The sequence below is a fragment of the Cryptotermes secundus genome, unplaced genomic scaffold (genome assembly GCF_002891405.2).
Source record: "Cryptotermes secundus unplaced genomic scaffold, Csec_1.0 scaffold238, whole genome shotgun sequence".
NCBI classification, from domain to species: Eukaryota; Metazoa; Arthropoda; class Insecta; order Blattodea; family Kalotermitidae; genus Cryptotermes; species Cryptotermes secundus.
Window position 1 is genome coordinate 209,786 of NW_019728500.1, and position 26,510 is coordinate 236,295.

The 26,510-nt window shown below is 37.5% G+C and overlaps 2 protein-coding genes across 2 annotated transcripts in view; both read left to right on the plus strand.

Annotated features, from left to right (window-relative positions):
• The window catches only part of LOC111865192 (sodium/potassium-transporting ATPase subunit beta-2), a 29,717-nt gene extending 26,132 nt beyond the window's left edge, over positions 1-3,585 (plus strand). Inside the window, exon 8 of the mRNA XM_023853025.2 lies at positions 2,539-3,585. The gene's annotated coding sequence lies outside the window, so the exon portion shown is untranslated. The remainder of the gene's footprint in view (positions 1-2,538) is intronic.
• A 3,747-nt stretch (positions 3,586-7,332) lies between these two features.
• The window catches only part of LOC111865206 (GTPase-activating protein skywalker), a 43,637-nt gene continuing 24,459 nt past the window's right edge, over positions 7,333-26,510 (plus strand). Inside the window, exons 1-3 of the mRNA XM_023853058.2 lie at positions 7,333-7,794; positions 13,278-13,647; positions 14,621-14,809. Of these exons, the coding sequence (XP_023708826.1) occupies positions 13,326-13,647; positions 14,621-14,809 (511 nt within the window). The 5' untranslated portion in view covers positions 7,333-7,794; positions 13,278-13,325. The remainder of the gene's footprint in view (positions 7,795-13,277; positions 13,648-14,620; positions 14,810-26,510) is intronic.

The following is a 26,510-nucleotide window of genomic DNA, read 5'->3' on the forward strand; positions in this document are numbered from 1 at the left end:
GTAAAAATACAATAAGTCAGATTATATAAAAAACTAAAAGTTATTGTATAACACAAGATAAAATTGATGTTATATAACATTGAATCAGTCAATATTTTACTTTTCATACGTTTCCATGGACAAATTGGAAATTCAATATTTCTTTTATATAAGAATGCATAGGAGGCCCATGATGTTGCAAATTAATTAATTGTATAGTCAGTGCCTCATCTTACGGAGAATTGTCTGTACTGTATGGAAAGTAAACAACAAGTCATTGTTTACTTCCATACAGTACGGAGAATTGTCCGTAATGTATGGAAAGTACATTAATACATTATTAGCCAAAAGGTGGGAAACGTCTGTAACTTATGCATGTTATATGTAGTTCAAGCTAATGGATGGAATCCCACGTTACTTAAGTCTACCAACATGATAATTCATAGTTACAATGTTTTACATACATGTAACAACAAAGAATGCTACTCAGCTTTCATACTGAGTTACTATAAGATTTGGGGCACTTCAATCTTAACACAGTTCCATTAAATTTATTTAAATAATTTTCAGTAACTTAATGTTTGATAATTTAAAGTTAAAATAAAATTAACACACAATGCATATTTTATTCCTCCACATTATGACTTATGTCATAATTGACATAATTGATGTGCAAGTGGATGGTGAATAAAACCCATAGATTTATTTGGAATCTTTGCCACATTATTTAAGCTCGTTATATTCTGATACTGTGCAGACTCTTTTGAATATGGTAATGAACATTCAGATTTCATGTAGTGCTGAGAATTTTTTAATCAGATGAACAAAGTACTCTGCTTCAAATAATTATTCTGAGTCTACAGCATAAGAGCACTTAATTTAAACACAGTGGTTTATTGTAGTAAGGATAGCATGATACATGTCATTTTACTACATTCTACTAAGTTGAATAATGTGATGGTATGATACTATGAAGTTCAGCCTGAAAATGTAATGTTGTGTGTTCCTGTACTAAGGAAAGTTATGTATTGGAAATGGCTAGTTAGTTACATTATTATTAACTCTTTCCTGGCCTATGCATCTGAAGATGCCTCATTCTAGGATTTCTGCTTCGGGTTGAAGCCTCTGTTAAATTCTCAGATATCTCCTGCTATCCTGTGGATAAGTGATTAACTAAGTGAAAAGTTATTCGTGTTTTTGTCAAAAGACATAAAATATTTCTTCACATCATAAAATAAAAGGCTAAAAACTAGGAACCCTTGGTTTCAGAATGGGGGAGGGAAAGGGTTTCTTTATAATTTATACTACCCAATCTATGCAGGTGGAAATATATAAAACAATATAGCCATTTTAAGTTCTTTCTCAGATTTCTTTCCTTTCATCTGTGGCTGTGAAAGGATCACATATGGACTATATATATATATATATATATATATGAGGTTCCTACTCTGTTTATGTGAAGTCAATAGCACTTATTAATATTTATAGTCCTATAATGTAATGTGATGTTTGTTTCATTGAGATAATTTTCAATGTAATTACTCATTTTAGTGTTACAACATTGTATTTGATCTGCAAATCGATCTAGAATTTAATCTATGGGGCAACTGATGGTTTTTTCCATTCAGGATCATTGTTTAGCTTCATTTCAATTAGAACAATAGTGTTTGAAACTTGTTTTCATATCAGGAATATTTTAATTGGTTTTATGTGTTTTTAATTTGAAATGTAAAGAGACATTCACATACATCATATTAGTGTCATCATGTACTATACACTAAGTCATAAATTAACTGTGCTCTTTCTGTTTATGCAATAATACATACATTATAGCCAAAGATGAATTCAGGCTCTTACTATTCTGTACATAAGTATATTTTTTGTGAGATATGCCAGTCATTACATAATACTGGGTTAAACAGCAACAGACTTTCAGGATTTTGCATGTTTCATGAGTGTAAGTTAAGTAGTAAGTCATGAATGAGCAAGAAGTCTTTTGTTTCACTGTATCATGTCTGTTTCATGCGTTTTGATAATATTTTGATGTGTGTATGTGAAATAAAGTATAGTATACAAAGGATATGGTTTATGATTGATTATTTATGCATATTATTCATGGAAGATGGTGTTAAACTTTAACCTCAGTTATCAGTTGATAACATGTAGGACTGGAGAGGAATACAGGTGACAGCAGAAAATTTTAATAGCACAAAAGCCTGTATAACCAATGATGTAACACTTTATTGAATTCTCAATGAGTGTTATGCTAGTAATTCTTATATTGAAGCATTCTGTTACGTTGTTATGATACCACGGATGGGGGTGGTCTAGGGTTCCTGTTCGAGGATGGGTCCTTAGGGTACTGCCCCATGCCGAATCATAATGAAACACCTTTCTTTTATCTAACTCAAAAGAAAGTAACATTTATTAACTCTAAATAAACACATAATGAAATCAACAAATTAGGTAGTTAGTCTGGACACTTCTTGCTAACTTGCCATCACCTCTTCTCGTATGCTGAGGTTAAGCGGCCAGGCTGTGACAGATCTCTACTTACAGAGTATGGTAACTGCGATGATGTACATGATGTCTGGTAATTGTGGAGACCTGTGGTCAGCCTGCCTTCTACAGAGAACCCTCTAGGTGCAGCGGCTCACCCTGGAGGATGGACCGTCTTTCTATTTCAAAGCACTTGTGTTGACTGTTAAGAAGTGGTCCTCACTTCCTTTGTATAACCCTTATATACTCTATGTTTTCCTCAGACACATTGTAACAAAGCTTACAATTGGATGGTTCTCTTTCTCATCAATTTTCCTATTTTCTAAACTAACAGGCGATTGCTTCATTCCAATTATGCGTCATAAAGGAACGATTCATCAACTTGTGACATTAATTCCAAGTTCCATCTTTTGTAATTTCTATTCATCATCTTAACCTGAGTCGCTTGCTTTATTGTGCAAACGTATGTGGTTTGACTTCCAGCTCTACTCACTCTGTGTTTTTCCCATCCACATCCTACATCCTGTGGTCTGGTTACTTCACACAGTTCTCATGTACATTTATATATGTGTCCATACAATTGATTAAAGAATTACTAATATGTGATCAATACATATTTCTTAATACCTTTGTCCTTATATAACATCCTTACATATATATTTCGGGTAAAACTGTTTCATAACAACATATTTATTCGCAGTATTTATTCATAAAAACATCTGACAAGCTTAAATTACAATACTGATACCCCAGGTGCAATATAGAATGCTACATTTTTACTACATTTTTTTTATATGCAACAGATAACATACTCCTATATTTTAGTAGTTCCACAAAGAATTCATGATTGAGATTATTATTGTTGTTGTTGTTGTTGTTGTTGTTGTTGTTATTATTATTATCTCTTAACAGTGAAAGTGATAGGAGTTATCTTCCAAGTTTAAATTTTGTTATCAAAGTTAATGTCAGAATTAAATTTGGCACTATGTTACAAGCCAGAAGGTTGCGTGTTGGAGTTCCGATAAGGTGGACTTTTTACAGTTTATTTAGTCCTTCCAGCTGCACTATGGCCCTGGGGTTGACTCGGAAATCTTCCTGGGTGGTAAAGGGCAGCCAGCATGTAAGGCTGACAACCTTACCATCATCTGTGAGCCGACTGTCTAGAGGAAAATTGGGAGCCTTGACATCTCACAACCCTAAGGGTCTTCATGGCCTGTTTCAGGTATAGCTTTTTTTATAACTGCGGCTTAAAAATTAGTGATTAAAAACTTTTGGAAGTTAAAATTTTTTCCAAAGAGGAGGTTAGGAGTAACTATAACATTTTTAGAATTTTATGTAATTATATTTCTGTTATTCTTTTTAAAGCATGTCTTCAAGATGTGTTTGTCTATTGTTTTGTTGATACATGTGCAATAAATGGAAATAGATGCAGTATTTACCCCTCTGCCATGGACATTCAAGCACACTGTAGACAGAAATATACCATGTGTTGTTCGAAATTCAACAGCATTCAAGAGGGTGAGTTAAAGACACAGCATTGAACTGTACTGTCAATCTACCTCAGCCTCACTAGTCCACTGGAAAAATTACTTGCCTATGGCAACTGGACCATGGAGCTGTAGGGAAGGGGAGAGAGAGTTTACCAGATTATCCAGTGAGGGTGCCATCTCAGCTGGCCACAGTTGTTACCTAGAGAAAATACTTGGAGGTTTTGCCCCTCTGAGTTTCCTCTGGCTTCCCTATCTCCTGATGGACTATCCATACTATTCTGGAGTGTCAGACCCTCTGTCAGTGATAAACAACAAGTTATATGGCCTACAGTTCTGCAGAGGTACTCCAGATGGCCAGATCCATTGCTATGTAATTAAGTAATCACCTCACATTGCCACTCTCTACGATTATTCAACTTCTCTTAGTAACTCAGAGTAGGAACATCAGCACTGTACACAACTATTATTAAGGGATTCATAGTTATTTCAAGTTTATGAATAAATAGTGTGATGAACTTATGCATTTTACACAATTCCAGGGCAATGTACAAAATATCAGAAAACTCCCAATCTGTGTGGCAAGTAGAAATAACATATGCTGCTATATGATATACATTGCCTTGGTGGTGAACATAAATTCTACAATGATTTAAACAGTTTAAATGATTATACAAGTATTAGTTTGTACTGAATATTTGTATTGATGGTAAAGTAAATGGAATCTGTAATTTTACTACTTAACAATCTACCCATTGTAAATATTGTCACAGACTACAAACCTTATGACAATAAATTTGAATTGTACTAAAACTGTTGTTATTGTTGGTTGGTTGGTTTCCAATGGTTGCATTTGGGATCATTTAACCCATATTGCTTTATTGTTTCAGATATTATTAATATACTTACATCAAATCACATAACATGTCTTTTCTATTGTATTATGTTAAATGGTAACTTCGAACTGAACACAATGGCATTTTATCAGGAGCTTGCTCATGCACTTCGTGATATTCATGTCTCATATGAAACAGGTCCAGTCAGTTGCCAGTGGAATGCTAGGTCTCTGTAGACAGTACTGCATGTGTGAATCAGGATCTGAAAGTACAAGTACATTGTGCCTGCCACCATATTATACTAAGAATGTCAGTGCAGAATCAATGTAATGACCACATAAGGATCAAGAGTGAGATCAATGCAGCAAATAACAAATAGGCTTTTCCACAAATGATCATCACAGATGATGAAACATTGTGTTTCCTGTGAAGTTCCCCAAAGAAAATGAAAATAATTTCACTACGTATTTGCCAATGACCATTGCCAGGAGCTACAAAGTTCCCAACAGGGTTGTTTAAAGGGAAAGTGATGGGGGATGTTGGATGAACTAGCAAACCATCATGCACCATAAGTTTTTTTCTGAGAGAGTTAGAGTCAGCAAGGAGAAGTATCAAGGAGAGCTCATACATCTTCTGGGAACTCTTCGAGGTGTACTGAAATGTTGTGCACAAAGACCGGATACTCCTGCATGATGGTGCTCCAGCATAACAGTTGCCATTCACCAAACATGGCAATGTACCCTCCTGATGTCATGCCATGCCATGCAATTTTTACCCTTTCTCATGAATTAAGGACCAGATACAGTAAAGGTTGACATGTCTCTTAAGACTGAGATGCAGGTTTCCTATCTCAGAACATCTTGAAGTTACTTCATAACTATTTATTGTAAAGGTAAAGTGCGTGGCACTTGAACATCTGAAATCTTTGCTTTTAGCACAAAGGCAGGTTTCATGTTATGGATATCTTGCCCTTCAGCATCTCCAAAATATATGTCACAATCTATGTGAAGTTGATGTACTCAGTCGTGACATTTATTTGCATCAATATTTTATTTTATGTAAAATTTGTGACTGCTTTTATTCAAGAATATATTTTTACATAGATATCAACATTAAATATGCCATAAGCTCTCCATAACATTCTTATCATGTCCCTTTATTACCCTTGAATTTCTATGGATGACCCTAAGTCTAATGTAACAGATCTTTCAACTAAAAAACAAAGGAAATGAAAATATACTGTTAAAAATTCTGTAATTATAAGTCTGCAGTTCTGATAGTGACATCATGAATAATACATGTCCAGGCTTGAACAATTTCCTTTGAATATTGCTCAGTCTGTATAGCGATGGACTATGAGCTGGATGACCCAGGTCCAATTCTGGGAAGTGCAAGATTTTTTGTATTCTACAAAGAATCCAGACCACTTCTGGGGCCCACCCAGCTTCTTATCTGATGGGTACCAGGCAATCTTTCCCCACAGGTAAAGCAGCCAAGGCATGAAGGTGACCAGACCATTCACCTCCATCTTGTGCTGAAGCAAAGGATGGTAGAGCTATACCGCCACACACCCCATCCTATGGCCACTTATGGCATAGTGCTTAACTTAGCACAGCAAGAACTTTACCTTACCTTACGCTCTGATTATGAAGTTAAAGATATCTTGGGGATTAAATTTTAGTTCCGCTATCACCATGTTCTTGACGCCATAGGCAAAGGTAAAGTTGTCTCTATGCTTAACTAATTAGGCATCACACCATGAAGGTGTATAGGGGAGTGGACATATCAATCCACATTTTTTGACCTCGGCACTAGCTGGAGGTGAGTGGTTAGCTTCACGTCCCGGCCGCTTTATCCCCGGTACCCATTGGATAGCAGGTTGGGTGCACTCCAGAGCCGGTCTGGTTGATGTCGAGAAGCGAAAATTCTTGACAATACCGGGACTCGAACTCCGACCCTCGGTCGTCCAGACCGTAGCAAGTCGCTATACCTACCATACCGACCATACCGACTACGCTATCCCAGCTCTTTTTTTTTTTATGCCAACAGCATGTGGTGTTCCCAAGCGGTCATCCATCCAGGTAGTAACCACACCCAATGTTACTTAACTTAGGTGATCGGACGGTCGTGTACTGGATGAAGATACATGTTGAGAACCAAATCGTACCTCGATTGTAATTTTTTTCTACAAATTATAATCCTTCAGAGCCAAAATGCAGAAAAACAACGGTTTCTAACTACAAATTTTTGTTACATCAATTACATCAATTAATTTCAGCCACTTGCAGTTTATATATTTCATATTATTTCCTATATGGAATTAAAATATTTTGGATTCCACATTTTGAGTTATTGTTATCTACGGAGCTCCATTACAGTGCCTTACATATTGATCGAATTCGTGCTGCTATCTACAAAGTACTAAATATACTACATACAATTTATCACGGCGCGGCCTCTACCGCCTCTACTGTCGGCTACTACATGTCTACTACTATCGACTACTATTACTAAGTTGGTGTTCGGTGGCTTCGGTGGACTACTGAACGGGTTGAGCGATCGTAGATGCTTAGAACTAGTAAACAAATGCGGGTAGTTATCAGACAGTTCGTGATTTTCAATAATTACGTGCTGAGTGGTTTGGAATACTGAAATAATAGATAAATTGTGAGTGGTTAGTATAACGAGGCTCGTTGTATCTTTAATAAATGTTAAGTCTACTGAAAGGGTACTGTGACATACAAATTACAGTGAAGTTGTGTAAGGACCTGAATGTGTGTTATTGAGTGCGATTTGATGTACGTAGGACCAAGAGCACTGCCCACTTCATGAAGTGTTAGTGACATTTATGTTAAAATAATCAGACGCAGTGAAACATGTGTAAAAGTGGGCTGAAGTGTAAATTTGTTCAGAATTATTTCTTTTGTTGTGAAATGATGCAACACTTATGTAGCGGATAGAAGTCATCATTTCTTCGAGCATCAACATGTCAGGTATGTTTATTCATGACGAAGTTTTGAGGTTTGCCGAGAACTTTGCATTGATTCCAACCGAACTGGTTACATGTTTACAGTGTTAGAATTTTTTACAACTCTGTTATAATATTATATTTTTTACCAGACTCAGAACTATAATTCGCATCAGACCTATTCTCAAGAAAAAACAGAATGTATTATAAAAAATTAAAAGATATTTTGATAACTATATACCAGGATTGAAATTATTGAATTGCATCAGATTTCAAATTAGCCAAGCATCTAAACATAATACTAAACATCTTACAGCAGAATACCAGCACACTAGCTCACTCACTGAAGCTTATCAAAATAAACGAAGACGCAGGATTATGTTCACTTAACATCGAAAATATGTACACAAATATTCCAATACACGAAGTCCAAAACATCGTGAAAAGCATTTCAGATAAGAATTATAACATCTCACAGGACATGAAAGTAGAAATTATAAGACTACTAAACACAATTTTAGAACAGAACTATATCGAACACAATGGAAAATTGTACAAGCAGAATGATAGTCTAGCAAAGGGAGCACCGACATGAGCAATTCTAGCAGAAACGTTTATACAACACCTTGAACACACAATAATTATGGACATTTTGAAGGACGTTTCAAATCATAGACTATCATAGATATGTCAGTGACATACTAATATTACTAATACCTTAGATGAATTCAGTAAGATACACCCCAGAATCAAGTTCACAATAGAAGAAAAATTAACAAAATTAACTTCTTGGATATATTCATTACAAAAACTCGTAATAAGTTACAATTAGGAATTTGTAGAAAACCTACAACCACAGACTTAATCATACACGACTCGTGCCATCCATATGAACACACAAAAGAACTCCTATAAATTACCTCATTAACTGAATGAATAAATACCCAATTATGCACAACAACAAAAACAATAAACTATAATAAAGGCAGTACTAGATAATAATAATTACCCACAGAATACTATTCAACAGAAACCCCTGTTTTTTTTTAGGTGAGAACATAAATACCTCAAAGAATAATGTTCCTTTTTGGGAACAATCCCAGGTGCCCATTGGACTCAGTATCTTTTGAATCTATGAAACTGTAATTAACTCATCATTATAGTGTTTGGTTTTGTTTATTTAGTGTCCTAATTTAAAGGCTTTCAAAGCCAGTGCTCCAGTATTGAGCAGTGTTTGAATATTGTCTCGCGAACAGTGTGGTGTGATTGCGTTGCCTGGCCTGCATGTGCCTCCCATCCTATTGAAATACCTGGACCCACCTCCTTTCTGGATTGTTCAGGGAACTGATGGGCTGACAAAAAAAATGGAAGTCACCTATGAACATTTTAAAGCCTTCACTATGGGTGACATGCTCATAAAAGGAGAAGGGGTGGGCTAGTTAGTTAATCAGTGAGTGACTCAGTCAGTGTGCAGTTCAGTGCAATACAGAGCTGAGTAGAATCAAGAATTTGCAGGGCTCTGACCAGTGGTGTTGCTGTGAAGTAACAAGTGAGCAGAGAACTCATTACAGTGGTCACAGATGGTGGGACAGCAATTGATGCAAGTACTTATTATTGCTGCAAAATGGAAACAGTCTTGACTGTTGTCTGATAACATTGAAGTATATTTTCTACATGAGTGAACATCCTAAATCAGAGTATTTCTATAAGTTAAGTTATTGTTTGGAAATTGGACAGAAAGAACATGGTGACTGCATGAAATGTTTTGGTCTGTTGAGTGTGTGAAGAACAGTTTATGGGAATTAACGTAGAAGCATGTTTTATGTGAGTGGTATTAAGCCTTTTATCTTCATGCACCACCAGATATAATTTCTCTTCAAGTTTGTACCCTCAAAGTTGTTGGTGTATAATTCAAGTTATACACAGTCTATAATCTACATCTAAAATAAATTAAGTAAATTACATCCAAAATAACATATTAAATAATAAGTTTCAAATGAGAAAAGGGAGAATGAGGCTATTAAATAACAAATATAGTGTCTCGTGTAGGGTGGTATGCACAACGAAAATGACAGGTTCTAGTTCGGATGACTGGATTTATTAGCACCTTGGTTACACACGACCTCTTTATTACACTTAAATACAGGCAATACAGCATTATCACTGATTTACACACTTTCCTGTTGCACACGCACTAGGATTCTATTTCTTCACTAGTCGTCTCCTAGCAGTGGATCTCAACACAGAAACTGTAAAAGTCTCACTAGGTTAAACACTCCCAGTTCCACTGCACTATAGCACACATAAAGTCGTCTAATTCACATGCAAACTCTTCATAGGCTGACCTCTTGTATTCTTCTGTGCTCCTAGGTTCAGTTTACCCTTCGAGCTTATGACTGACTTCAGCTTACTTCTTCAGCTTCAAGTCACAGTCAAAGTCACATTGTGATTGATGGTCAGTCAGTAAGTTTTGGTGTCAAGCTCCCTCTGAGGCTCATGACCAAATATTTATTACTGTTTGACAGTTACAAGTCTTTTTGTGGGGCGCCCTATCTGACGAGAGGACAGGTCTGTCTTTTACATATGCTGCTGGCCCGTGCCAGCGCAGTCTTTCTCAGGCCCGAGTCCCTTCAGACTTGCAACCATATTTTACTGTTTCAGATTTGAGACTTTTCTTTTCGTCATCTCCCACGACTCTCAGGGTCACGGTGGAAGTATTCGACCCCGCCTCCACAGGGTGGTGGAGGGGTGGTTACTTCGGCTTTGGAATACTGCTCACTTTTATACGCGCGGGACAGACGACGCTTCACACTAAACACGTGTCACGTGATCGCTACCCCCTACTGATCTGTGACGTCACAGCGAGCGCGTTGCATAGCAACGGTCCGTCCGCGAACATAGAAAGCATTGCTCCTGTACTGTTGGCCGCGTGTGTGTTGCGGGCGTTATCTAGCAGCGGCCGATATTTACAATCCACAATATTGTGACATGTAAAGCCGTTGTAGGGCAACAGGTTGTGGAACGAGTTACCACGAAGAGAGACTCTTGATAAACGGTCCGTTGCCAAGTTATGCAACAGTGGAAACGAGATTATGCAACAGTAAGGAAAACGGTGTTTCTCTCGGCAACGTTGTCAAGCAACGCCTCTGTAAACACGGCGTCACGCAACAGTGAAGCGAGGTGCGTTTTCCGTTGTCCGACTGAGGTTTTATAAGAGAAACTGGAATGTAAATACGTGAAGACTGCTGAAGAATGTGTGAAGAGGTTAGTGTATAGGGTTTGTAAATTGTGTAAACCGGCAACAGTGTTATAATCAATTGTTGTTACGACTCGTAGGTTGTTAAATAAACCAATTAACAATCTGAACGGCGTCTTCAGTAGCCAAATACGTTACAATAATGCGACATGACGCCTGAAATCCGGAATATTGAAGCTGGAGCGAGACGTCCATTGCTGGACGACGACTCGATAATCATTTTTCCATTATAACAAATAGCAGTGAATACGTCGTTGCTTAGGTAGCAAGTGTAAACACGTTCCCACAAAGGCAGATTCTTGATAAACAGCTTGTTACTAGGTTACGCGTACAACAATACGCTACAAGAATGAAAGGTGTTTTCTATGTGGTCCGTTAAAGAATAGCCATTGTTGAGATCTGTTAAAGCAGATATGGAAGACCCGATTTTGCATGTTATAGTTGCCGTAATCTGGCCACCTCTGTGGTGTAGTGGTCAGAGTTCCTGGCTATAGATCTTGAGGTCCAGGGTTCGATTCCCGGCGCTACCAGATTTTCTGAGAAGTACTGGGTCTGGAACGGGGCCCACTCAGCCTCGTGAGGATAAATAAGAAGCTACTTGAATGGAAAAGTAGCGGCTTCCGTCTATAAAATCAAAATTAACGGCCGTGTGGATTTCTTGTATTGTAGAAAAAATATTGTAAAAACAAAAAAGGCCTAGGCATTGCCCGTCCGGCCTTTTGTAGCTCATTCTGCCGTGGCGATTCGTTGCGCTGACCACGGGACATCTTCTATCCGCTAAAGTTGGCACTAACTTCGCCGACAAGCGGCGGTCGCTCGGTCGGTATAGTTCGCTTGCGGGCTTAAGCTACGGAGTTTGTTTTGTTTGTAGTTACAGTAATCTTGAAAGTGTTCGGGCAAGGGCACACAAAGGAAACTGGCAAAAGCAATTTCCGAGAATTGTTATCAGCCAGAGTTGAACGCATGTTACTGAATGGAGAAGCGCAAATTGAGGAAACGGCAACGCAGTCAATTTGCGCTGCTCCATTCAGTAACATGCGTTCATGGTACAATAGGCCAGAAGTGGCTGCAGTACAAGGGACTTAGTCCCACTCCACTAGCATAAAAAAAACATAAATCGATTCGCCAATCCAGATGCCATCTACAGGTCACTAATACACGTGACAATATTATTGCCTATAATATAAAAATTAATAAAGGCACAAAGGTATTTTAGTAAAGCAAGATTATATGATTAAGTATTTTATCAATTATTAATGTTGTTCTGAACTGTTATTGATGTGATTGAGCTTGTTACTGGCATGCCGGCACCTCAATTTGGGGACAACTTTCAGTTTTATATACCCCATAAGATGTCTTCGTGTACCCCAGGTTGAAGGCCATTGTTTTATGTGACCATATAATAAATGAAAATATTTTTTAAGGATCTGTACACTTTTTTAGTTTGAATAGCAGTTCAGCAGATGTGATTTATAAGTCAAAAGGTTTTTTGTCGATGGTGTGTTTTTAAACAGGCACATATGTTGAAAATTTTCCACCATCTTCTTTTTAGATTAAGAGCACAAAGTATTGGAAGTTTCAAAACAAGATTCATTCTTTTACCTAATGACAGTGGGGCACGCAGTAGCATAGTTGGTTGAGGCAGAATGGTACAAGCCAGAAGATCATGGCATCAACTTCAGGTGAGGTCATTGGATTTTTCAGTTGACCTAATCCTTCCAGCCACACTATGGCCCTGGGGTCCACTCAGCATCTAGCAGAAATGAGTACCAGGAATTTCTTTTTTTTGGGGGGGGGAGGTGGGGCGGGGGGTAAAAGAGCAGCTGACAGCCTTGCTGCCATCTATGAGCCAACTATCTAGAAGATGTGGCAGCCTCAACCTCTCTCACCCCTATGGGCCTTCATGGCCTGTTACAGAGACACCTTTACCATTACATTTTACCCAGTGACATTATTATTTATTGAAATGAAATTTTTTCATTGTAACATATATATCTTTAAGAGATGCATCCTGTTCTGTGTTAGTACCATACATACTAAATACTATGTAAACTAAGTTAAATAAACTGCATGGTTTTAGTCCGCAAGCGAACTGTACCGACCGAGTGACCGCTGCTTGATGGCGAAGTTGGTGCCAACAAACTAAGTTGTGCACAGTGAAATGTGAGCAAGTCATTTAGTATATCGTTGCATTTGACAGGAAAATCAAAACTCATAAATAGTGGCATGTATGTACTTATATATTGTTACAGGCAGAAGACTGTTGCAAGATCAGACCTAACTTCCTACTTAAAAAAAGTATGCCCAATATGCTGTCAGTTCTGGAAGAGGAGTCGGATATATATGAGGTTTTTCCACCTCACGTTGACACAAGTAGTGTTCCTATCCTGACGGATAGTCCTACAAAAAAGCCTGCTCTCAAAACGTACAACGAACTTTATGGCCTCTTACAGTCAGGAAGGAAACATGAAGTGAAGCGAATTATCAGAGACAATGCCTGGCCAATAAATAGCACCATCCGTTCCCAGTTGTGGCCAGTTCTCTGTCAGCAGCATGCACATGACAAATCCATCCTTGAAGGCTTTTACTGGGATATGGTCAACCAGATATTTGGTACAACAGGTGAGTGAGACTATAGTCTTTTATATCCAATTCAGAATACCCTGTGTTTGTATTTTATGTGAGGGATGCTTTCCTGAAGACCTCACTTAATTCAAAACAACTTTTGAAACGTGTATGTGATTCTTGCTGAATTTTTTTGTATTCACATTATTTCAAATTTGCATAAAATGAGATCACACTGTATATACTAAAAACATCAATAAACTTGACAAGTTTTGAGATTCTTTGCCAGTCTTGTGAACGTATTTCATTAGTCATATTTGTAAAAACCTGACTGAACCAACATTTTATGTATCTGACCAAAGAACACCATTGTGTTTTCCGTGCTTGAATCTGTACTTCACTTCTTTCAGCACTGTTACGATTGGCCTACATAGCTGGGATTTTGAGGGACCTGCTTCAGGAAATACTTGTACCTTCCTTAATAAAATTCTTGGATTGCATGCCTTGGTGGATATTTCGCACAATAAATAAATAGCAGATCATTCCTATATACATGTGTGTATCCATATATATGTCCTTTATTGTGTTTCCATGTGGCAATTCCTTCCCGGTAACTGACTGGGATATAAAACCATGTAGTCTGCTGAATGTCAGTTGACATTTACCAGACTACATGGCCATTATGCACATATGTGTTTGTCATGCAAGATTATGATATGAGAATAACACTAACACAGTTTAAAGTAATCTTCAGTTTCTGTACATTGACAGTTTTTAAAAAAGAAAATGAAATTATTAATATACTTTTTAATGAACATAACAAGCAATGATGTGAAGTATTTTGGAGTGGCAGTGAATAATTGTCTCTTGGTGCTAGTATACTGACATGTTATTAACATATTTCTTGGGAGTATGAATAATAAGTACTGTTGAAACTTACTTGGTTGAAGCTTTTGGAACCCTGAATCCACCATAATGACTAACAGAGAATGTCTTTGTGTAATGAAGTTTTGTTGTTATTGTGTTGCAGAACTTCCTGACAAGCCGATTCTCCTGCCGCAGTTTGTGGAGAGTGGGTACTGTATTGCATATCATTTGACCAGGAAAGGCAGAAGTGTTGCTGACAGAGTAGTGTGTGTGATTGGTTATGCTCACCCTGAAATTACATACAGTCCAGCAATATATCCAGTTACTGCCATCCTTCTGCATTACATGACAGGTAAGCTTCATTTATGCAATGAGAAGGAGTGGAAGAGAGTTACAAGATGGGTGCAATGTTGACATATACACTATCACATTACAGTCTTATGAACATTCATAGCTCCATATATATTACCGTCTTAGGTGCGATGTTTATTTTCTTTCTCATATACATCGTATCTTACTATAGCGTAAATGGGCCGGTCTTCATAACAATAATATCTACAAAATAAAGACAAAATAGATATTAACGTATCAACATTTGTTTTTGTGTTATTTATTATACACAGGTGTTACGCTACATGTTTCGACCTTCCAGAGGAGTCACTAGAATATCATTCTGAGTTCTTGAATTGAGTTACCTTAATATGGATCCATATTTTACAATCTGATTTCGTTTTTAATAGCGAATATACCTTTATAATATTTAACCTAACATTACACCCAAGAACTCTGGTAATACACGGTTTTATCTAAGTTTAAGAAAGTTTAAGACTAAATAGTCATAAATTGAGCTTGGTACTAAAAATAGTTCTTTTAGTGTAGTTGTTATGATCGTGGTTGTTGGTTGATGAATCGTGTGATGATGCAACATGAGGCGGTCCTTCTTCAAAGCTCAGTCATGTTGATTTTATTTCAGTCATCATGTAAATGATTATACACTTGTTAGTGTCACTCCCGGATAGTTTTGTTTTTCATATGTGTATAGTTTAAGTGCTTTGTGTTTGTTTTTGTGTATGCTAAGGGGGTCCTCATTGTAGTAGTTTTATTCAACAGTGCAGAGAAGAGAACTCTTTTGAAATGTGCCAGTTTTGTGCAGTGAGTGTGGCTAATGATTAAATAAACTTTGCACTATTTCAGATGAACAATATTAAAAATGTTCTCTTTTATCTAACATTTATTCTTACATATCTTGGACAGCAATAAATTATTTATATCTTTGGCATGATGATTTGGATTTGTATGTACAAAATGAAGCTGCCTCTTATTTTCAATAGAACAATATATTCTTACATATCTTGGACAGCAATAAATTATTTATATCTTTGGCATGATGATTTGGATTTGTATGTACAAAATGAAGCTGCCTCTTATTTTCAATAGAACAATATGTTTGCTAGTAGTAAAATGTCTTGAACATATAAAGATTTGTAAGTTAAGATCATACTCACTTCCTTTCCATATATATGTGTGTGTGTGTGATACAAAGGTATATAATTATCACTAGGTGGTTATGTGTAGTCTGTTTGAAATATAATGTTTCTAATTGAAATTAAAATTCCTTTGAAGAAAAATTAGCCATATAGAAGAAAATCAACATTCCATACATATGAACTTGTTAAATGCTAATTTGATTTAATACTAACATGTAGTAATTGAATTTTGCTGCAGTATGGGCAGTAGTAAATTTAATCGTCCATGAAGTAATATAGTGTCATGTCAGATTGTTGTTTCTGCAGGCTTTATTTGTGCTGGTTTGGGTGTGCATTGTGTGACAGATGAGTGCATGTTGTCTTGTAGGTTAGCAATGTTTTCGTTAGTTTTTGGATTGGTAACAGATATAACCGCTGGGCATATGCTGAAGTTTCATTTGATAACAGCGATAGAAGAAAATGATGCAGAGTACTGAAGTCTGAAACTTGAAGTGGCTTAGGTACTACATTTGATGTCTATCAATGTGATTACAGTTGCGGTATATGGTTGTTTAGGATGAATAGAGAACCTTACCTATAACATCCATAATTTACTGTTGATTACTATGAAAATAGGAGCCAGGTTAGCGTGGTCGGTATAATAACTGGCTACAGGCTAGACGACCAAGGAGTTGGAGTTCGAGTCTCAGTAGGGTCAAGAATTTTATCTTCTTCGCATTGTCCAGACCAGCTCTGCGGTCCACCCATCTCCAATCCAATGGTTACCAGGGCTCTTTCCCTGGGAGAAAAGCGGCCTGGGCTTTGAAGCTGACCAATTACCTCCAGCTAGTGCCGAGATCAAGAAAATGTGGATCTATACATCCATTCCCCCATACGCCATCATGGCGTAATGCTTAATTAGTTAAACACGGACAGCTTACTATGAAAATGGATAGAATTTTTCTTTGTAGATGCATGTATTTCTGCATGAATTTATATCTTGTAGTATTAAATATATTGTAACGTGTTTCGTTACTGAAGACGCCGTAGAGATGGTTAATTGGTTTATTTAACAATCTACAAATAATGGCTACAATTAATTATCACAATATTACGGGTTTCCACACTTTACAAACCCTACAACAAAATCTCTTAACACAATCTTCACTTGTCTTCACGTACTAATAACGTGGGAGCTATACAAGTCTCCCTGAAATACACACTCCGAGTATATCTGTACTACAGCACTCACTATGTCTGGAAAGCACACAATAAGTCTTCCGCTCGCTGACTTCTTAGTTATCGCACACTCGCAGGCTGCTATGTTTCAACTGACTCGTAGCTGCTGTGCAGTCCGCTTATATAGCCGTACGCTGTTGCTGGTGTGACGTGGTGTATAGCCTAGGACGCTGTTGCTAGTGTGACGTGGCGTATAGCCTAGGACGCTGTTACTAGGGTGACGTGGCGTATAGCCTCAAGGTTGCAGGGACTCGGCTAACGTCGGCTCCGCTCGGCTCACTTCGGCTCCGCTCGTGACGTCACCGCGCGTTGCATAGCTGCCAGGATGCAGGGTGATTACTCGCCTATTACGCGAGCGTTACGTTACCGCTACGTGCAGCTGGGGAGGTAGGGGTCAACATGTCACAATATGTTGCATCTAACTGAGCAGTTCCAAATTAGTTATGAGAAGAAATATATTACTGAGATGTCATCTCCATGAAGCAAGAAACAAGTGTACATTCTAGAAGAGTGGGCTGCAATATCATGTCTCTTGATAACTTCAGGGCCTTGGTTCATTTAGTTCCCTTTGTTAAATTATCCACACCCACAGCTTGAGGAGAGCCAGGCAAAGTGAAAGTATTTCCAGTGTCTACTGGGAACCTCAACATCTCACAACCTTATGGGCCTCCACGGCTTGTTACAGGGATACGTTTACTTTTTTTCCCACTGGAACTGCATAATACCAACATATGAAATATATAATGTGTCTGCGTTTAATGATTTATGTCAATATTCATATCTGTGTTTATTTTCAGTGTTAGTTTTCCCCCTGGACCGTGTCGCCCCATGGACAGATCTGTTTGTGTGAAGGGAACCTTGTCCCTCTTCCTGTAAGATTGTCCATGATTTTATTATTTCATAATGCTCATAGTTGTTTCATTTTCTGAATGCCAGGCAATGACATACGTATCACATGTTGAGTGATGCAGGGGATATGTTGTAGGACTTAGTTTTAGGACAGAGTGCTCAGAGTTAGTGTGCATTGTTTAGTGCTGATGCCTAAATGAAGATGCTGACTTAAAAATATAAATTTATTTCAGAGAGAATGCATGTGATTGAAAGGTTTTACACTGTTTTCAAACTTGTCTGCAGTTAATGGTGTAGAAGTGTTGGAAGGTTTTTACAGTCAAATTTTGTCTTCACCAAAGTATTAAAATATACTTTTATGGTTCTTTACATTTGAGAGTCATGCAGAATGATGAATTGCATGGTCCTATAACCAAGCCATTCAGCAGATGTTATGATGTGCTCTCCTGTGTCCCTGTCGTTTAATGAATTCTTTATACAGCTTTTGTTTCTATATATTGCACTGCTCTTTCCCCTTCCAGTGGTTATGAAAAATGAAGCCCATTACTGGGCTTTATTTGCCTCCACATATTCAGTGAGCATTGACCATTTCCTATTAAGAGATATAATAACAATGTTAAGTACACATAATTGGGAATGTAAAAATAATCTTGCTGATATATTCTAATTGTTCTAATTGGTGATGGGAAGCTGTCCATAGGCCTTTAGCTTTGGATGTGTAGATGTGATGTTTACTTGTTCAATTACTGCCTCGCATGTATATGTGCATGTGAATATAAATACCCAGATGCTTGGCCTTGAGTGTTGAAAGCCATATGTAGACGCTGAAAGCTGTTTTGAAGCTGTTCTGTTTGTACTCCTTCATTAACATAAAAGTGCCTGCATGTCATCCAAACACAGAATTATAACAACATTCATCACAGTATAAAAGTGTGCACTTTGTTCATACTGATTCACTTCATCATGCCTGTCTTGTGAATCCATAGTTTTTGGAATGTAAATAATTTTACCTGATTTCAGGCCAGTTTATTTTAATTTCTACAGATTTATGTAAAAATACATATAATTTCAGACATATCTGAGCTTCCCAGTTTTGTGAGAATATGACACAATGATATATATATATATCATCTTGGGTCCCCAACTCTTCTTCATCTTTCTACACATTGACTGTAAACAGTTTTATAAATTCATATGTTGTATAGGTAGTAACATTTTTCCTAATTTAGTTATTTAATGACACTCTCAGTATCAGGACTATATAGCAGCAGATAATGGAATGATTAATGAATGAGGAGCAGTCAAGGAATGAAAATTGGCAGGGGAAACCAAAGTACTCTGCCACTTTGTCTGTCGCAAATCCCAGATGGCCTGGCTTGGGGTTGATCCTGGGCTGCTGTAGTGGGAAGCTGGCAGTTAACCACCTGAGCTATGGCATGGCCAATGTAATAACAAGGACATGTTACAAATAAAAAAGAATGAAATTGGCTGTAAAAGCAGATATGTGCGACAAGTCACATAAATTAAACTCTCACTGTGCAAAACCAAGAAAACAGCTCTGCAGGCATGAATTATCCTTTTTTAGAATGTGGCCCTCTGAGTTTTGGCAGTCTTGTGCATGGTTCCCAACATTTCAGAGGAGTCTGCTGCCTCTGACTTTAGGGTAGAGGTTAGTAGAGCTAGGGTATGGTTGGGTTATGCAGGAAAACTGGAGGATGGGAGAACAAAAAGGTTTGGCAGTCCGAGCCCATAACTAGTGCAGAAGAGGTGGAGCTTTGAAGAGCAGAATATTCTGGAATGTGATGATTTGTAGTCAGACACAAGAAGGTAAACTTCTGCCAGACTGTGTTTTGTCACATCCAAGAAGTTAATATTTTTCATAGTCACTGCTTTGGAAACCTCAAGTCTCATGAGGTAAAGGCCTGTTTGTACATAGAATGGACACATAATTGGGATGAGCATGTTACATCTCAACCTGTCATATGGATGTAGATGCAATTTTATGTGGGGGTCCACATGAAAGATTTCAAGGTGAACATAATTTTGATGCATGCCAGTCATTTATAGTCTTCATAGTGAAATCTTAGATGATTCAGTGGGCTGAGCATGTGGCTAGGATGGAGAAGCAAAGAATGCATGTAGAATTTCTGTGGAGACTCTTCATGGGCGACATCCACTTGGCAGTTTGCCTAGTTGGAAGCAGGACTTAATGCTGGTGTGCTGTTCCTTGAATTTTCTATTTTCTGATATAATTTAAATCTCAGAGCACAGTACAGAACCTTACCATGCAAGATGTTGCTTCTGTATGGTCTTGGATCTTTCAAGAACGTGATTTGGTGATTGATCACTGTATAGCTAAGATATGTAAGAAAGATTATGACAGTGATCTGAGAGATAAGTATTGGAAGAAAATAGACCAAAGTTGATAAGGAATACTAAAGTAAGCATTATTGAAAAGATTATACAAGTTAATTTGTTTCAGTATGTGTTTATAAATATAATATTGATACAAGATTTAAATGTTATCACATTATGTGGATGGATATAAGTAAATATTGAATGCTGTTGTACGAATATAGATAAATAATGAAGGCTGCTGAAGTAAAAGGGTTCAAATTGAGGGAGATATACTATACAAGGTTTAAAGTAATGAAATTACACTTATAAAGATATTAAAAATAAATAGTTTTAGTTGTTCCAATATAGGTTTTGTTTCAGCAGTAAATGAACCCCAAACCCAGAGAGATTTGCCAAAATGCAAAGAATGCACTTCTTGATAAAGACAAAAGAATTATCAGTAAAACATCATAAAGGTTTCAGAGTAACACAAAACTTGACATCATCTTGTGTTTCCGATGCAGTGTATGTGTGATTCTACAATATTATAACCATCTGGTTCTTGTTTTGTCATTGTCATTTTTATTGGTATTTGTGGTCTGTAATGGCTTTTTATTAGCAGTCATGCATTAGGAATGCAGTGTTGGATATTAAGGTTCAGTTAAATAATACTTCATATACAGGGTGTTAGAAAAGGGTTACATTGCTTAAAAGGTTATAGTACTTACTTAATCTTTAAATGCTGGACTTTTTAAATGGTCGTTGGTTGAGCTGGGTGCAGTTTATTTAAACTCCCACTTCTCTTGGGCGTTAAATACACATTGCTGTTGGGCATTTAAATATCCATTGCTGTTTAGTGTTTTAAATAATTGCAAGCACTTTATTGAAATGCTATATCTAATACAACTTTTATGATAAAGGAGTGGAATTAACCATGTTTTTATCAGCAAAGAACATAATATCACATATTATAATGTAAGATTTGAAAATATTTAGGCATTTTCTTTTTTTTTTTTTTTNCACTAAAAATCTTGTTTTATTATTCTCTTTATGAGGTTTGCATTTTTGATACGCTAGAGGGCTAGAAACGTGAAAGTATGGGAATTCAAGGAAAACTGGAGAGAAAATTCTTTGAAGAAAACGGTCTTCTGGGATGTGGTGCCATGTAGATGTGGTCATAGTTACCGCCGTGAAAACCTCAAATCTTACACAGAAAATTCTTTGTTTGTACATCAGTGCCAAGCCCATCCATTGCAGCTGCAAGAAAATATTTCCCTTTCTTTGGCTGCGACCAAACGGTTGCATCACCTGAGATACAGAGTGCATTCAGTTTTCTGAGTTCATAGTGAATTCAAAATTATAGTTCCATTTCATCATACAATACCAGTGAAACATCGTTGGGAAGATGGTGAAATTGAAAGGCAGCTGAAGTGCATGGGACTGTGCATTCTTTGGTGCTTTGAGGAGTACCATACGAAAGCGTGATTCAGTTAGATGACAGATGGAGGGGGGGCAGAAGCCTATATATGCATGAAGAATATGATAATTATTTAGAATTGTTGATGTTAGAGGTTAAATGAGAAAGAAAAAAGTCCTGGTTGACATGTGCCCAGAAAGCATTGCCTGCTGAGATGTGGGCGATATTTGTGTGGCCTGTGCGACAGATGCTCCGTGTGATCCCCGTGGATTGCAGCACAACTTAACTCTTTGTCATATAGAGATGCACACTCTGAAAAATTCCTCATTTGACTTGAATCTCCTGACAGGCATTTTTTACACATTCCTGTAATACCGCTAAGTCATTGAGCAACACTGAATGCACCAAAGTCTTTAGGTGTTCCCACAGCCAAAAATCCAGAGGATTGAGGTCAGGTTATCATGCAGGCCAGTTTACAGGGTCTCTGCATCCTCTGCACTTTTCATTGAGTGTCAGGTTCAGATGTTGTCTGACAATGCAGAGAAAACAAGGTGGTGTCCCATCATTCATGAACCATATGTGTTGTTCTTGAAGAAGAAGTACATGCTCCAAGAGTACTGGTAAATCATTCACTAAAAAGACGATGGTATGCTTCACCTGTTAGTCTCTTTGGTAAGACAACTGGTCCTAAGAATTAATCACCTAAGAGGCCCACCCAGATATTGACTTTCCCCAGTCTCAGCAGGCAATGATTTCTGGACATGAGTTGACTGAGACTTTTTTGCTCATTTAAGTGAGTACTATGCCCTCTTAAAACTTGTAACTTTTTTCTTTAACATCCTTGCATAAAATGAGAAACATATGGATTGTGTTAAACATCACTGCCTGTGCTGTTAAATTATGTTATGCTTGCTTTGTCTATAAATTGTTTATAGACTTTTGCTGTATTGTCATCTTTCTATCATATGCCACTCCTTTGTCTTATTGGGTTTTTATTCTCAACTGTTCTTTGCCTATTTTTCTACTTTGTGTTAACACTTAATTCTTTCATGGTCTGAAGTAATGTGTTGTGTTTCATTGATGGCTAGAATTTTTGTATGTTCCTTACAAGGAATTAATTTTAAAATGTTTTTGGTTGTGTTTTGCTGTAGTTGAAATGTTTGTCTTTGGGCTGTGTAAGTAATTGTGAAGCAAATCGTTATTCATTGTGAAAAAGAGTGTATTATTAAGTTAAAAAATACTCTATTACAGGATTCTTTCTTTGGATGCATTGATACAAGCCGTGTGTGTTTTATGTCAAGCTTATGCAGACTTAATGTAAATTGTAGGCCATGGTAAAAAAAAGTGAAGAGTTGCTTTGCTTCCTGGTCTACGTAGATTTTTCAATACAGAAAGCAATATCTGAAGGCACTGTTACTACTTCACGGTTTTGTAAAATATGTGGTGTACAGAAAATATTGTCACGTGCTAGAATAACTATAGACAGGGTTTGGATTGCTAATTGGATTTATTGAACTACTACAAATCACTATAGGACAAAGTCTTATTCTGTTACAGTCTTTACTAGCCATTGCTAGGTAGCAGCTTCCAATTGTGGACGTTCCCCTTCGTCTGGGTTCCCAAAATGTCCCCAGCCTCAGCTACCAACTTCTCAAAGCAACAGCTCACAACAACTGAACCTAGTAGTCTCTTGCTTTCTGGGTTTCCCATCAGTACACTCTGTGCATTGCTGTTCTCCCCCTTGGTGATACATGCCTTGCCCATCTCCTCCTTGACATAATCATTCTAATTATACTTGGAGAAGAGTACAAGTTATAGAGATCCTCATTATGCAGTTTTCTCCAGTCTCCCATCACATCATCTCTCTTCAGTCCAAATGTTCTCAACACTTTGCTCTCAAACACCCTCATTCTGTGTTCCTCCCTTAATGTCAGAGACCAAGTTTTCACACCCATACAGAACCACAGGCAAAATTATAGTTTTGTATATTCTAATTTTTATGTTTTTATACAGCAGACGAGAAGACAAAAGATTCTGGACTGAATGGTAGCAAGCATTACTTGAGTTCAATCTCCTGTTAATTTCCTCCTGAATCAGGGTACTACTAGTGCATAATATCCATTCATGTTTTCTTTAATTCCTGTTCTCATCAAACTATTAGGGTCAATGCACATAAGGTGTACATTTTGATGTTAGTGTTCTTCATATAAAAGTATGTTCATATGTTGCTGTAAATATTATAGTGTACTAATATTACATCAGGCAGTTTCTAATGCCTGAAGTATATTGATATATGGAACATTTTGGGATTTGGCTGTATCCCTGTCTGCAGGTAATTGGTTGTCATAATTTTGACAGATTTATTATTACTTTTTTTATTTTTAATATTAATGGCAGCATCTGTGATCAAGCCCAGGACCTGCTGTCTGCTAGGCTACTATCATAACCACTAGACTACTGGGCCAGCCCTGTCTAATCACCAGGGAATAATTTTATTTTAATTCAAGGCCATTTAACCTTGCTGATGAATTGAAATCACCCTGGTGGTCTAGTGATTTCTAGTGAATTTAGAATGTCTTGGGTTCAATCCAGACTGTCTCCAGCAATTGAAAATTAGAATATAGAAACTAATCTGTCAGTAGAGTGATATGAGTATGAGTATGAGGGGTGAGCCATAAAAACCAGCCCTCACACTGTGATCTTCAGTGATCTATTGTGCTTCCTCTTTGGATTAACCATTTATTAATCCTACACTTTGAATGAAACGTAGGACTTTATTTAGGGGGACATCATAAAGGTCACTTGGTTGCATGAAGAATTGACCCAGGTGGCGAAATCTTAAGTAAGATATAGCCTCACAATCACATAAGATGTGTGTGGCTGATTCATCTGCTTGTAGGCACCTTTCAGAAGGTAGGTCATCTTGTCAGTCCCAGTTTGAAAAGGTGCCCTTTTAGGTAGCAGTGTCCAGTAAGTAATCCTACCACCCGTCTGAGTTTATCTCTGTTTAATATTAACAGATCCCTTGTTATTTTGGCAGAGGGCCCTGATATAAATCCTTTTGCCTGTTTGAGTTCACTTGTGGATTCCCGGTGTTTTTTGTGAATTCTGGTAGTCCAGTCCCTGATCGCTTTCTTGGCAACTCCAGTTGAGATGCCGCAAGCTGGTCCAGGTCCTGTTCTTGCCAGCTGATCTGCGGTTTCATTCCCAGCAATACTCTCCTACTGAGATGCTACAAGCTGGTTCAGGTCCTAGGAACGGCTGTTCATATCCTGTTCTTGCCAGTAGATCCGCGGTTTCATTCCCAGCAGTACTCTCCTACTGAGATGCTGCAAGCTGGTTCAGGGCCTATGAATGGCTGTACAGATCCTGTTCTTGCCGGTTGATCTGCAGTTTCATTCCCAGCAATACCCTCATGACCTGGCACCCATATCAGCTGAACTCAATTATGTCTGGCCAGTAGTGTGAGGGATTGGTGGCAGTCCTGGATCAATTTTGAAGTGATTCAGTAGAGTGATAAGTAATGACCTGAAGTTTGAAGTATAGCCAACTCCCACAACACGGCATGTATCAGATATACCTCAGACCATAATATCGAACATATTGCTGTAATGAATGCCCATTGTTACAGACATATAGAGCATTTCCATGCATAGTAAAGTATGACTAATCAGGTGTCATTTAGATAGGCAAGTACCTGTCTGTACACAGCACTGGGGATCTGAACACTTACTGGTGATGGTTGAAGAGCGCACTGCAACTGCTGAATGACTTGATAGTTAAATTTTGCAAAGACATATAAGTCAGGCCTCTCAAGTCTAGCATTCCATGGGCCAGCACCACTTAAGACAGTGGTCAAGTTTAGTTTGCCAGATGTCCCATAAGTATGACTTCAAAGTGACCAGCAAGCTGTTGTCATGTTGATGATGCTTGTAAGGTAAAACATTGTCCCCTGTACCAGTACCTTAAAATTGTGTAACACTAATGCATAATGTTACAAGGCTTAGTTGGGTGTTTGGTACCATGTGTATTAACCACCTGTGGCTCAGAAAATCCTCTGGTCTGGTTGTGGTGTGGCCCCAAGGGTGCAAGATGCGAGAGGTCTGAGCTGTATTTAATTTTTATAGTGGCAGATAATTTTAAAAAGTAAAAGTGCTGTAGTCTTTTGGGTATAATATCTCATTTATTCTTTAAGAAAGAACTCATTTGCACTTGCCCCAGGCTAAAGATATGTTGCATGTTGGGTTTAATTTACTTTGGTATTATTTGAATTCATGAATTTAAAAGTCAATAAGTAATAATTTTAATGCAGTATAAAGAAATGTTCTATTTATTCAGTGCATTAAAATAATACATACTGAAGTCTTCTCAGGTGATTAGGCATGTCTGAATCCAGGCAGATAACAGGTAGTCTGCATTCACCCCCATCAAACAACAACTTTTAACCTCAAATGTAGGTTGCATGTTTCAGCATATAATAAACACCTCCATCAGAACTTGACATGAGCATGTGGAATAGGAAGCATATACCTTAATATTAGCATATTCACTTGTGTTGAAGCACATGGTCCATCCACATAGTATGTAATGTATAAGAATTGTTATAGGTATAAAATTTATATATTGAATAAAATTTATTAAATTATTTTACATTTATGCTCATTATACAGTTTAGTACATCATATGTTAGTAGTAATTTTGTTGGATGTCACTGGTGCCGCTATTTTAAAACAAGATATTGAATT